Source organism: Mixophyes fleayi, chromosome 9 (assembly GCF_038048845.1).
Source record: "Mixophyes fleayi isolate aMixFle1 chromosome 9, aMixFle1.hap1, whole genome shotgun sequence".
NCBI lineage: Eukaryota > Metazoa > Chordata > Amphibia > Anura > Limnodynastidae > Mixophyes > Mixophyes fleayi.
In genome coordinates, this window is record NC_134410.1 from 117,727,429 (window position 1) to 117,741,868 (window position 14,440).

General features: G+C 43.5%; 1 protein-coding gene across 1 annotated transcript in view; it reads left to right on the forward strand.

Annotated features, from left to right (window-relative positions):
- ASS1 (argininosuccinate synthase 1) overlaps positions 1–14,440 on the forward strand; it is a 69,596-nt gene that overhangs the window by 37,968 nt on the left and 17,188 nt on the right. Inside the window, exons 10-12 of the mRNA XM_075185219.1 lie at positions 913–1,003; positions 4,012–4,096; positions 7,434–7,498. Of these exons, the coding sequence (XP_075041320.1) occupies positions 913–1,003; positions 4,012–4,096; positions 7,434–7,498 (241 nt within the window). The remainder of the gene's footprint in view (positions 1–912; positions 1,004–4,011; positions 4,097–7,433; positions 7,499–14,440) is intronic.

Below are 14,440 nucleotides of genomic sequence, written 5' to 3' on the forward strand. Positions count from 1 at the left end.
ACAGTCCTGTGAGATATCCTTATATTTGAGTGGTGATGTCATCACTCGTGAGACGAGTAGTGATGTCACTTGTCACATGACAAAACTGTCCAATGATGGAAAGCGTTACTGCATGGCTTCCCTCATACAACAATTTTTGTTCCAAAATTTAAACTTGGTATAGGGAATAATATGATGCCTACGCTAAAATATAAAATCGTATGTCACCTCAGATCTGTGACCTAAAAGATAGAAGCCTTTTGCGTCTGAATCCGCAGCACGCGCCTGTTTTCCCACAAGTCATCGGTGAGTTAGGACGTCCACCGACCTACCTCTCTTGGCGCAGGCGAGGGGTAAGTGCCAGAATCGCGCAAGTCTGAATAGGAGCACATGCGTGTGCCTACTTTGTGGGCACGCGCAGAACGATTTAACGGAAGATGCGCTACGCTGGTTTAGGTCCCACTCTGTGTGTTTATATGGTCCTAGAGGTCTGAGCTGATCTCTAATATACTTAGAATTTGCAGAAACATGTCCCCCCAACATTCATAACAAAAAAAAAAAATTGGGACTAAAATTGGCCACATTCCAGATCTCCCCGCACAATGTTTGATATAGCCGGGCGGGGCCCCCGGTTACCTGTGGCCACACCCACAATCTTTATAGGATGCGTATCACTTGTCTGAGGTAAAGATTGTAAGCGGGCTAAGCTCCAGGGCAGGCTCCATGTAGTCCTTTCTTTCCTGTTATCGTCTCTGTAATTTGATGTGGTCCCGTCTATGGTAAACTGTTCTGTATCCCCCCTGTTAGGGGCATCATGCCTCTTTGACATCTGAAAATTGGGAATGTTGGACGTTGCAATATAGTGTGTGTGTGTGTGTGTGTGTGTGTGTGTGTGTATGTATAATATAGTTTATTTTTTATTTTCCCCCTCAGAATCATGCTCCAGATGGGCTGTTTGTGAAAACTAAAGACCCCAGTACCTCTCCTAGTACCCCTGACATGCTGGAAATTGAGTTCAAGAGAGGTAAGTGTCCAAACACTTCATTGTGAAACACACTCTAGAGGCAACGATGCTCTAAACCAGGCCTGTCCAACCTGCGGCCCTCCAGGTGTTGTGAAACTCCAAGTCCCAGCATGCCCTTCCAGCTATCGACTGGTTGTCTACCGGCAAAGCATGCTAGGGCTTGTAGTTTCACAACACCTGGAGGGCCGCAGGTTGGACAGGCCTGCTCTAAACCTACTAAAATTACTGATTTATTGAAGCAAAACTACCACGTGATGCTGCTCTGAGCAATGCCATACGGCCACATACACATCTGTGACACGTGTACTTTTGTGCGTGCTTTTTAAGAGTAGTAAAGTAGCATAAATGATCCATTTTTATTTTATTTTTTTTGTATTGAAGCATCAATAGTCTGATTAGTAGCATCAAAGTCTTTCCTCTAGTGCATTTTTAGTTTTTAGAAAGAAGAATAGAAAGTTGTAAAATGTGTTTGGCTTCTTGTGACGCGACACACTTAATTCTGCATGATTGCAACCTTTTTGTTTGGGAAATGGTTTAACCTATCAGGATGGAGTCGGCTGTGGGAGTGTGAAATGTTGGTCTCCCGATGGAAGGAGCAGGGAAGATTGGGAGAGTCCATGCTGAATTTCAACTAATGACAGGACAGTCCCTCGTCTTGAACCCTCAGACAAAAACGAGATGCGGTATTGAGATGTTTAAAAGAGCTGCAAGGGGTGGAGACTAGTCAATTAGGGAGACGTTTCTGGCTTGGCGGCACAACATAATTTTACTGGTTGGCGGCAAAATACCGCTATAGGCCTATACTTTCACCAAGGTGTAACTTATAGGGGAGAACAGATTTATAGGTACAGTACTACCAAGGTAATTAAGAGGCGCAAACGTAATATATGAAATTGGGACAGTCCTCGTGATGTTACTCAAGACATAAGTATACTTGCCTACTCTTTTAGGTAGTTCTCCCCAACCCCAGGAGAGCGGGCCTTTCTCCCAGATTTCCTAGTGAAGTGGGTGGAACGGGGGCCCCGTGAAGCAATGGCGCAATCTTAGCATTCCGCCAGGGGGAAAGGTCTAAGATGACATGATTTGGAATGCTGCGCTCGGAGGGGAGTATCTCAAAGTTGTGGACTTAAAGACCGAAGTGAAACTAGTCTCCAATGACAGTATTTTAGGAGAAAAATTCAAATGTTGTAATTAAAGAGCTGTTCTTTTTTTGTTCAACCGTGCGCAGTTCCAGAGACGGAACTAGCGAACTGTGGGCCCCGGTGCAGGGAGGCGGGGAACTGGGACCCTCTGCATCTGCCATCCAGTGGACCCCATTATCTCCATGGGCCCCACTGCACAGCACCTGCCGCAACAATGGTAGTTCCCCATCGAGCACCGCAAACCCCCTCCAAACGTTTCCCAAGATACTTTTCCCAAAAGCATTCCATGAGCGTGCGCTTATGTGTAAGCAAACCCATCAAATCACATTTGTGCAAAATTAATCTGTATATTTTAAAGTTATGTAATTAATCTTATAATACTTAATTTTCTAAACATCACTCTTGGTGCCCCTGGATCATTAGGATTATTGTGAAACTTTAATGTTTTGGGCATTAAAAATAATAGTTTTTGCACTGAGTAAAGACTATATCCCAACGCTGCCTGTTTCACACCTACGGGACGGCTAGTTTTTTTTTTCACGGACATCCTCACGCTAGTGGCGGCTTTAAAACCGGTGTCTGGCAGCTGCTGGAAGCCCGTCGCCTCATTACAAACACATAGCTACTTATTTACACGTGGTATTGTCACGGAATACCCTAGGAAATTAAAGTCCGATCGAACAATGACAGCCTCATTCAGTCCAGTCCATAAGATTCTCTATTCATCGCTCACTTCATTTATTTGAAGTTCTAATCTAATTACTGACTATTTGAAAACGATAAGCTGCAGCTAAGGGAGAAGCGCGGTCTGTGATGGGCAAAAGTGACGGGCGGAATTCAGCCCATCGGGAAGGACAGACCCTGAAAAACCTTTTAAAAAAAAAAAAAAAATTGGGATCGCCAGACTGACGGAGAGAGCTTAAAGTTCATTATTGCAAAGAATTACATTTAATGGTAAAAAGAGTGAAAGTGGCCCTCTTAAGAGGTGATTGGCAGTGAATAGTGCAATCAATGCTAATGGGTAGAACAGATGGAAGAAAGATTAAGCAGCCTACTAGGGCCCAGGCTCCGCTTTGTGGCAAAACCCCTTGTCAGATTGCTAATACATTTATTGCTCATTTCGGTTAGCAAAAGAATAATAAACCCTTTCTTTTCATAGTCTGTCCTTTCCAACCCGAAATCGACCCCTCCCTCTCCCTCCCCAGCCCCATCACCACACCCTACCCTCTGCCTTTTCTTGTGTAAGGTGTAATAATTAATTCATGGGGTCTCCCTTTTTTTTTTTGGGCTGAGCAGCTTTAACTTCTCACTGACGGGAGCTGCCCCCCCCCTTTGAGTGCTGACAAGCACGGAACTTAGTTGGAGCTCTTTGAAACAGACATGATGGGAGGGTGGGTTTGCAGAAACCACCGTGCAGCTAGGCCACCGGCTCACCCCTCCCACCCCTCCCCTGTTCCCATTTGTCAGCCTCAAATCATTCAGTGGTGGGACAGAAGGTGCATAACCGTAAGACAATGGCAGAGCGTGAAATGTAATTAGTAATGGTGCTGGTGGCAATTTCACAGTGTATGAAATGAAAGGACAGGGTGACAGAGACAGGCAGCGGGGCGGGGGGCTTTATTTTTATTGCAGTTTCTATTTTGCCATAAATCTGTAACCTCTCCCCCCCCAAACTCCTGATACTTAAGAAGTTACTTAGAGTTCATATCTGTCTCATCCATTTAACGCTCTGCGTTGTGTGACTCAGGCTCTCTGCAGCCAACGGAAAGTGCTCTGTTCCCCCTGGAGGGGATTTCTCTGTCTGTAAAGCCTTCGCCTCCCACAATTGCCCCCATGTTATGTCCTATGGTTTATTCTCTATTACAGGTGTCCCGGTACAAGTCACTAACCTTAGAGACGGGACCAAGCACCAGACTGCGCTGGATCTGTTCTCCTATCTCAACGACGTTGCGTAAGTCTGTTGGCAGAATAAACTCCACACACAGAAGCAGTAATTGTTTTTATATCTGCTCTGTGTGGAGTATTTAAAAATATAAATGCATTTATTTAGCGCTTTTTTTTTTTTCTGTATCCTATCCTCCTGTCTGCGTAAGGATTTCAGCTGCTTAATTTAGGGAGACACCAGGATTACTGTGCAGGAGAACCTGCAAAGCCAACCCAACAGAAATGAGACTTCACCTGTGGCGTGCCAGATAATGCGGCGTGTTGACAGTGTTCTCTTATTCTTGTTGGGTTGCTGTGGATGCCCCTACTTAGCTAGCAGCCCTGGGGGTAAATGTATCAAGCTGAGAGTTTTCCGGCAGGTTTGAAAAACCAATCAGAGTCTAGCTATCCTTTATTTAGTACATTCTACAAAATGACAGCTAGAATCTGATTGGTTGCTATAGGCAACATCTCCACTTTTCAAACTAGCCAGAAAACTCTCAGCTTGATACATTTACCCCCTGATCTCTACACTGCAGGTGCTTCTACTTGGGTAGCTTCCCCGGCTGCTGAAGACGACCATCTAGCCCCCCCCCCCAAAAAATATAGTACATGGGAGATTTAAATACCCCTTTTAATGACCCTTTAAAAGCCACTGTCAATGCCAAAAGATGTGAATGTCATTAGTTTGAACATTAATAATACATGTACCACTAGTGAGAAGGTTTACTTGGCAAGATAATACCATGATGGTAACATTTATGAATGTAGAAAGTCCAAGCCCGGAATGTTCGCAAGTGCACGTACTTGTCCTCTAGCGCGTTTCAAGGTCCAGAAAATGAATCTGCGCTTAGTGTTGCAAGTTTTCAGTTACACCTGAAAATACCCATGGTGGAAAGAGCGAGATATCGCTTCTTAGTCCACCCTACTAATATTTCAGGACTCACCTTTTTATTCCTTTATTATTTTTTAAACATTGGTCAAAGTGCACCTGGAAAGGTATAAAATGCGTCCCAGTAAATGGATCAGACCCGATTCAAGCCCATTTGCAGGGCGGAAATGCTGTCTACCCTCTTGTAAAGGAATTGCCCTAATAATGCAACGCCCTCTCCCATTACTGCATTTATATCTGCAAAACGAAATCTCGTTTTTCCGTGCCTCTAATCTGTACTCTGGCAAGAACACCCCTGTTTTACCCAACTTCTCCCATCAGAACCCCCCCCCCCATCTAGGAATGCAAATTCATGCGCTTACTCAACAAAACAGTGTATAGTGGCGCACAGGGAGGCCCGTGGTATTGTAAAAGATTTGCGCTGCGGTTTCGCATTTTCGTGGTTTGTAAATGAACTTTATCAGAAGCGAGAACCCTGTCTGTACTCTATACCCGATACCCAAGTATTCTCACAACCCACTAACCGAAACCAGTACCCTGACTATAGTCACAACCCAGTTACATTAATGAATCTATCCCCAGACCCGTACGCTGGGTATCCTGTATACCTAGTACTTGGACTATTGTCAAAATTCTATAACCTTTTCCAACCTCATGCACTCGCCAGCCTGAACTAAGTATACATTATACATTTTCCATTTACTAATGACATTCAGTTCACTGTTATTAAATCAAGGACCTTACCACCCCCAGTAGCAATATAACCATTAACCTACATACCTTCAATGTCACATTAAAGTGTCATAGAATTTCCAGGCTTCCATGGTTTCCTCAATAAACAATGGTAACTAGTCTAATGCGAGGCAGAATTATACTGAACCTACAGTGGAAATAATGGACTATACTGTACACGCCATAAGGTGGTACAAGAAATAATGACAAATTGAAAGGCAGCAGGAACAATATGTATCAACCTTGTGTCATTGTGTTGTGAGTCAGATGCATGAGAGCAGATACAAACATTCTGTTAACGAATTACTAATTACTATACTAATTGCTAGTATTTATCTTCCCTTCGTGTTCTTCAATTAATTGTTTGATTCATAACGTGGTGATTAGGTAATGAGCGCCCCCTACTGGAAAATAAGCAGGTTACAGTGTCTAGAGGGGCAGCCGAAGCTTTCTGTGTAGACACACAGGATCTTTCTTTTACACGCACTATTTATGAATTTAAACAACTTTATTACAATTATACAATATCCAACACACTGCTCCCCCCACCCCCCATGTGGCTAATAGCAACCTGCACTTTTGGCTGAACACCACATAATCATCCTGGACTTATTCTAGTATTTAAAAAAGGGTAAATCCAGGACTCTTTGAATCATGTTTGCTCCATAAAATGTCATCATTTGCATGCAAATTAGAGCCAGACATATGGGTTTACCTGAAATTATTTGGACATTCATATATATATATATATATATATATATATATATATATATATATATATATATATATATATATATATATATATATATATACAACTCATGAAAATGATGGTGTTGTTTTTAGCAAACAATTAGATTCTGTTGCACCAGTTTTCATTAGTGCCCCCCACCCCCCCCCCCCCAATATAAAACTATGTGGGATCTTTAACAGCATCTGGGACCAGTCTCGGGTGCAGGGGGGAGCCCATTTAACGATTGTTGCGGGTAGGCATTATCAGAACATAATATTTAATTATTTTAACAATTTAAATAACTCTCGAATTTATGTTAAAGAACCAACTTATATAATAGACAATGAATATATTTTTTTTTTAGTTATTGCCCCTATAACTTGTATTTATTTAAAAAAAAATAATTAAATGCCTCTTTGTGTACATTTACCTCCATACCCAGAACACAAACATGCTCCGTGATTGTGCTGGAGGTCATCCTAAGCCCCGCCTACCCAGGTCTCTTTGCCCCGCCCTCCCTGTTAAATAAACTATGTTGGTTATAATTTGCAATCATACTACACAGCAGAGTACAATAAGGTGATCAAGTTACAGACAGATTAAATACAATCACAAATTGCCACTAACGGCTTTATAATCATTTCTTTATATAACTGAATATGCAATCACTTACATTCTAAGGAGTATATTTATCAAATGTTCATACTTAACATGATGCAATTTATCCATAAAATTTCACCAAGACCGCTAAACAATTCACTAGTATACAGTAAGCACTGAGGATTAATGGCACAGTGTGGATGTGTTGTGTCTTCAGTGATTTTAAAGTCTATTTTCAGATCTTGGTAACCGTTCCTGTCATAGAGATCTGTACCTAACCCCACATACAGACAACCGCAAATTACTTAGAAGCCTATTCTGGTGTCAGATGAGTCTATACTTAAATTGCGTTGTGAGTGAGATGTTGGAACGACGGAGGCGGTGTATATAATGTTGTCTCTCTCTCTGCAGCGGGAAGCATGGCGTGGGGAGAATAGATATTGTGGAGAACAGATACATTGGGATGAAGTCACGTGGTAAGTTGTTACCTCTGCATGCTGAAGCCATACATTGTAAAATAAGATGCATGTACATACAACTAAGGAAACTGTTCCAGTGAAGCATTAAGTTATCAATTACCGTTCTAAGCCGGTATCACCGAACAGTGACGGTTTGCTTAGCTACCATGCTGATATTCTTTCTTGATGAATCCTATTGCTGGGACTGGGGATATACTGATAAATAAGCTCCATGATTTCACCTAATACACAAATACATTTTCGAAACCTTCACATACACACAGTATAATACAATCCCTCCCAATTCATGTCTCTATTCCCTTAGAGGGTGATACCTTTATTAGGTATAAAATAGACTACTATGGAATACTTTTGCAAACAATTTGCCAGCCTCTGGGACCTTTTGAGCCTTGAAAGCTTGCAATGATTTCCAGAATAATTAGCCATTAAAGCGCACCTGCCTACTAGGCCCAAGGGACAAGCGCAGGGGGAACGTGACAACGCAGTTGAACTTATTAGTGGCCCACCCTCCTGCTGCGCGGCGATGAGATACTAATCATCGCTCAGCATGGTGACGCGATTCGCCATGGTGGTCAAAGCCCCGCACACTCCATAAGAAACTGAAGCGGGATCGGGAGCATGGCCTACTCTGACGGCAGTCCAGGAGGGCTCCCCTAAATTTGGGAGTCTCCCAGGAGAGTAGGCTTTAAAGATAACACCTTTAAATTACTATTAAATTTAATTAGCTGTATTTATTTAAAGAAGTATTTCATGTTTAATGGCTAATACCCCCTATCTCAAGCTACAAGCCGTAGGAGATTGTGGAAATGAGACATAAATCAGAAGGTCCCAATTGTACAGCGCTATGGAATTTGCTGGCGCTATATAAATAAATGATGATGATTAAGGGCCTGCTTTGTACAGTCAATCAGCCACATGGGATAAAAAATGAACTTATTGTTAACGCTTTATGAACCAATCATCCAGCTAATTTCTATGCAAGCACAAAGGTGAAGAAAGCGGAGACTGGTGGAGGAAGTGACGAGGGCAAGAGTTTGTAGTGTCACTGTCGTAGATAGAGTTATGGAGGGCAAGTGTTGGTGATCCCCTAACGCCTATAATACTAGACATAGAGGCAATCAAATATGCAACTACTTAAAAGCAAAACAAAGGTGTCAAATCTTCATTGTGTGATCTATTATCCACTTGCTTATCTTCACATAATTCTATTTTTAGATTTTAGCAGTGGAGGGGTTAATGGATGCTGCCGCTGGTGCAGGTGTGTGAGGCTGGGCCCTCATCCATGTACATAACCTGTCTGTCTTACTACGGCTCCCCTAACAATAGACCATTCCGTTCTCTGCGCTAGCAACGCTGGGCTGAAATTGCAATAGATTTTATGCATATTATGTCCTTTCACAATCTCATTATCAAACTATGGTTTTTGCACTGAAGGAGGCCTAATTAAGTGAAGTAAATTAAATCTGTAGGAGGGAAGAAGTGCCGCTCGTTTTGCTTTTTAATTGTGCCTAAATAACAGGCTTTTTTTTTTCCCTGTCTTTTCTTCTTTTTATGAGCCCTTTAAGTAAGACAAGAAATGGTGATTTAATTGAACCTGCTAGGAGATGGAAAGTTTATACAAAGTTTCCGTTCACCGTGGCTGAAAGTCACTCTTATACCGGGAGTGTGACATTTCTATAGACCGGCACTTTAACATATGGAATTGTTGTTTATCAGAGAGGATCTGATATGGGAAGATACATTAAGTCAGTTTTGTATACTCAGAATACCCAGTGAATGGCCGCTATGTAGCGTTTTAAACAGTCTTCTCCTGTTTCCTTATGATTTATGTAGAAAATGATTGGCCCTTATCAGCAGCTTGATTGCCCAATGGGCTGACCAGCCTGCAGCCTAGGGCGCAAGACAATTCGGGTGGGGATCAAGGGCAAACGCAGGATTTGTAGAGGGAGGTTTCCACACCACGCTGCCAGTGGGCGTGGCCAGCATGCATGGGGGCGTGGCTAGAATTTTAGACATAGTGCTTGGCTGCTCTCCAACTCTTCCTATCCCCATAATATACATGGGCAATGCTGCGTGCACTACTGTTAGGTACACACAGCTCTCCCTTTTCAAGCAGAGCCGTGTGAAGTGGGGGCAGGGTCCAGCCACCTGAATTATACAGTGCCCCAGGCTTGGAGAGGGGTTTACAGATACTCAGAACCCCCCCCTCCCCTCGGTTTGCCTTTGGGGATATAACATTTAGGAGTACAAAATTCTTAAGGGGAAAGGTATAAACTGAAATTCATTTCTAAATATAAGTGAATAGTTGTTCTCCAAAGCAAAAAAGAAATGCTGACGCATTAAGACAATGGGTCATCGTTGGACGGGCTCTCTGGGGCAAGCGAGTAGGAGAGACAAGGATGGCGATGGGTGCGGATGTGGTGGCCCTCTACCCTTTCATACCTTCACCATCAGTAGCGCTCGTTCGTGCCTCCATTCTGCTATTTTAATGAAAACTAAATGAGTGACAAAGATTACCGTGACCCTTTTAAAAAGCCAAGTGGAGCGGAACTTCAAAAACACAGGAACATAAACGGCAGTGGAGGGGCGGGGTTTGGGTGTTCGAAGGATGCAAGATCTATCGCTTATAATCCTAGGGTGGGAGTTGAGGGGGCACTATGAGTGTATTGGCCTAGGGCGGCATGAACCCTTAATCAGTCCCTGCTTATCAGGGTTATTAAATTTAGTTTTAGGTCCCGTTACCTGGGTTTACCGTTGGGAGAAGGTCCGAGCTGAAAAAAAAAAAGCAAACGATTAACTCAAAAGTAAGACCACAAACTCATAGGTGCATTCTCCATTGATCATGCTCAATCATATCGGCTTCAGAGGTGAACCTGCCATCAGCCAATCAGAAGTGGCTAGCTAGTGATGGCGACTGTCATTATCGGTGTGTATTTGCACCTGTCCTCAGCCAACCACAAGTGATACGGCTCCTGATGTGTGTATCTGCGTCTCCGTGCGGGTCTACCTTACTAAAAAGTACACAAATACGCCCTAACTGTGCTTGGCCAACGATAGACCACCCCTTCACTCCCCTGTTCCACCTCTTCAGCCGCATGGAGGCGCAAGTGGTAGATGCGAACAAATTGGCATAAGCGTAGATTGTTTTGTGCGCTTGCACTGTATGGAAATCGTATTGCATGCTAAATAAATAGAATGTAAGTTTACAATGTTGTCCAGTTAACTATGCACAAACCTTGCAGCACAAAATGGTTTTTAATGCTGCCAGGGCCCTGTTGTCTGGTTGGCAGCATGTAAAACACATATTTGCTCTGGCAACGCAACAAAGCTCTGGCACTGTAATGGGTCCTGACCTTGGTCCTCACCTACCTCCCTCGCTGCCCTCAGGACACCAGAAGCCCAAGGATCTGAGCAGGTTTAGAGGCAGAGCTGTAACTGTTCTGCTTTCCAAAGTGCCACCTCGCCAGAGGCGAGGAATTGGGAGAGTAGACCAATTACAGCTCTGCCCTTTCTGTTAACGCTTTCTCTCTATCTTGCGCTGGAGAGAGCAGCAAAGGTGCGAGGTCCATCTAGAGGCAGAGTTCTGTCTATATTTGTTCTGTCTGTTTGTGGTGCTGATTCTCTCTATGCTGTATAAACAGTCACTCATCCATACTGTACAGTAGGGGACAGCATGTTATTTATAGGAACCTAGCAACAAATCACTTTACTGAACAGAAGAGCATGCATGTTCTATCTACGCCGAAAATCCGATGAATTGTTTACTTTATAAAATACAGACATACTTTTAAATTAGTTTTTAACATACGGTAATATAAATCAGTGCTAGGTTATGAATGGCCCTGTACTTGGCACAATTCAGTAAAAACAAAAATTGAGGGTAAAGTGACCTACAAAATCAGTGTTACCCATAGTTGTGTGCCTCTACTCTGTGCAAGCTCTGAAGTTAAGGTACGGTCTGCCCCCTTTCTCCAAGTTTCGACGTTTCCAGACGGTTTGGGACCTAGCCATGACCCCAGGGCCGGATTAACCCGAGGTCTAACTGGGGTATAGCCCAGGGGCCTCGGGCATCCAGGGGGCCCTTTTAAAGTCCGCAGCAGCATTATTGATCGGTCCAGGGGCAGGGGCGCCCCCAGCCCGATCAATGCTGCTGAGCACAGTCAGTCCAGTCCTCCGTCCCCGGCGCTCAGTACTCTGCTAACTGAGGAGATCTCGCGAGTGAACTCTCGCGAGATCTCCTCAGTAAGGAGCTTACAGCGCACCGGGAACGGAGGACTGGACTGACAGGTAACCGCTTTGGGGGGGGCCCTCACGGGGGACGGAGGCGGCGTGCGGCTCACAATGGGGACCTCACCCTGCCCCACAGCTAAGCCAATCTCCCAACATAGGGCGAGCACCTCCATATCTACAGCTCTGTAGAATCTAAGCAGAGCACTGCGATGTGATTATTATACATTCATGCCTTTTTACGTTTACATTCGTCAAATTTAAAAACAGGATTAGTTTGGCTTTTGGACCCTCTACCGTGATTCATTTTCTTGTAATATATAAGAAAAGGGCATCTGCCTCGTTCATCACACTGGTGCTGTGGTAGAGAGCGCTTTCTGGGCATGTCGCTGCTAAAATGTCCACATGTATATTTGTCTGTGATCATTCGCCAAGTAGCAGTATGATAGACGGAGGTGCCAATTACTGCTGTCACAATCATGGCCCCCGACGAAGTGGCACGTGTCTTTACAGTTATATTTATAGCTATTAAGTCTTTCCATGCGCTGCATCAGAAATATCTTTCTCTCACTCCTCTCCTTTAGTTTCCATAACCACACCCCAGTTCAGTAAGCCTCACCATTGTTATTTTTGGGAAATCCATACTGGCCTTTACATACAAAATAAAAGGTTGACTGACTGCAGTCATTCCAGCTTTAGGGGTTGCAGAAACCATTTGACCCTGTCCCTCTTCACCAGTTCCATTCTTCAAAAAAAGATCTAGGTTCCTAACGGGACCAGCATACTGCCCCCCCTCCCCATAATGACTGTAGTCCCCCACACCCCATTTGTATCACTAGTTGGAACTCTTGTGTTTTGTTGTTTTTTGGGTTCATGCCGTTGCCTGTTCCAATGCATGTCAAATATATGTACCTCGGTTTCTCATACACTGCCTGAGCTCTTTTTCCTCCAGCTGATTGAATGTGGGTAATCTTAGTGAATTGTCAGCTTGATGGCACCCCTTCATAGCAACCGTGTCCCCGTCTGTCCTCGCAGCGTCTCCAGTTCTGCCAGAGCACGCAGAATGCTGCCTTTTAGCTGTAGACATCTGTCACAGCAAAGAAAGTATAAGAATATGCCTGCTGTGAGACTGTAATGGAAATCCTATATAAAAGATAAAATGTTGACAAATAATAGACTTTTTTTTCTGTGTGTATAGTGATAACTTAATCACATTTCCCAGAATCCTTTGCTCATTCTTCTATATTGTAGCTGGCTACCTTGTTTCAAAGCAAAGATACTGGAGTTATCCCTTTACAGTTTTCAGTGATAATCACAATCCTGCTTTTCTGTTCCCCGTTCCTGATTTTTCTCCTTTGCAAGTGAGCCTGCCTCTCTAGGAAAGCCCAAATAAGCACTTCTTTACAGACCCTCTGGTGAGGGCTCAATCTATTGTCTGCTGTAAGGGCAACAGGTTGTTCTCTGCTTCAGAATTATTCTAATCAATCATATTGTTACTGAACCAGCTTGTTCTTTCTTGTCTGACCACAGCCTGTCCTACCAAATCGGAACCATTTCTGCCTGCCCTGACCTTGGCTTGTATGTTAACCACATTCCTGTCTTGTCAGCTCTTTGCCTGAAGAGACCAGTTCTTGGGCCATTGTTAAAACTGGGATTTCCATTAAATTCCGTGCCTCATTTTAGTACAGGACCTCTAAGCGCAGGGGAACATACAAGACCAAATGATGGATTTTCAGCCAAGTCTTTCTAGTAACTCGAAGGACTCATTGGGTCATTGTTCTAGTGTTCAATTTTAGTTGCTTCTGGTGTCTATACCTCTTATGCCTACTCCTGTGCATTCCACCACCCCCTCATTATAATGAGGATTCTCAGGCTTGTGGGAACTTTCTCAGCCAATGCTCCGTTCACTTGAAACTTTAACCTGTGAATTCTTATCTTGGGACCTCCCAGGAACTAGTGATGACTTGATCACCTTGTGCAATGAGGCTGAATTTGTTGTGTTGCAGAGAATGCGAACTAGAGAACAAATACTTCAGAAAATCTGCATAAGTTGATTTTGGCTCCCAACAGCTTTTACTTCCTTCCACTGACGAGCCTACACAACAAGGTCGTTCCCATCTTCTGAGAGGGAGTATACCATGAACATTAGGTCTATGTTTTATTGTGGAACTAAATATAGCCTGATCGACCAGTGTGGTCAGATGGCTGGAAACGTGGAGCACATAGCTGGGGTAGGAGAGACCATCCCCGAGCGAAACCCTGGTGTGTTTTCCAAGTGCAATGCTGAGACTGCAACTCCATCGTTCCTCTGGTTACACCACGGACCTGTTGCCTCTTCTCCTAGGAGCTGACGTGTAGGCTTTATCTATTCTGGGTGATGTCTGAGTCTACTTGGACAATTTATTTAAAAAGTATTCTTCACTGATGGTTTCCATAACAACGCTCAACAACAAAAACGAGCTAACACCAAGGGGCCTCCTGAAGAACCTTCACATCATCTGTTTTTTTGCTAACTGACCACAAGGATTCTTAATACCTCCCAAATTAGGTTGCTTCAATGGAGAACTTGGATGTAAACAAAATTTTCAGCATGGCGGAATTCTCCCATTAAAAAGAAGTAAGCACAAATTTTTTTAACCTATAAAATGTGGTTTGACAAACCTATATTGTGCTCTTTAAATCAGTCTGTCTGTCACTTGCCGATTTTCAAGA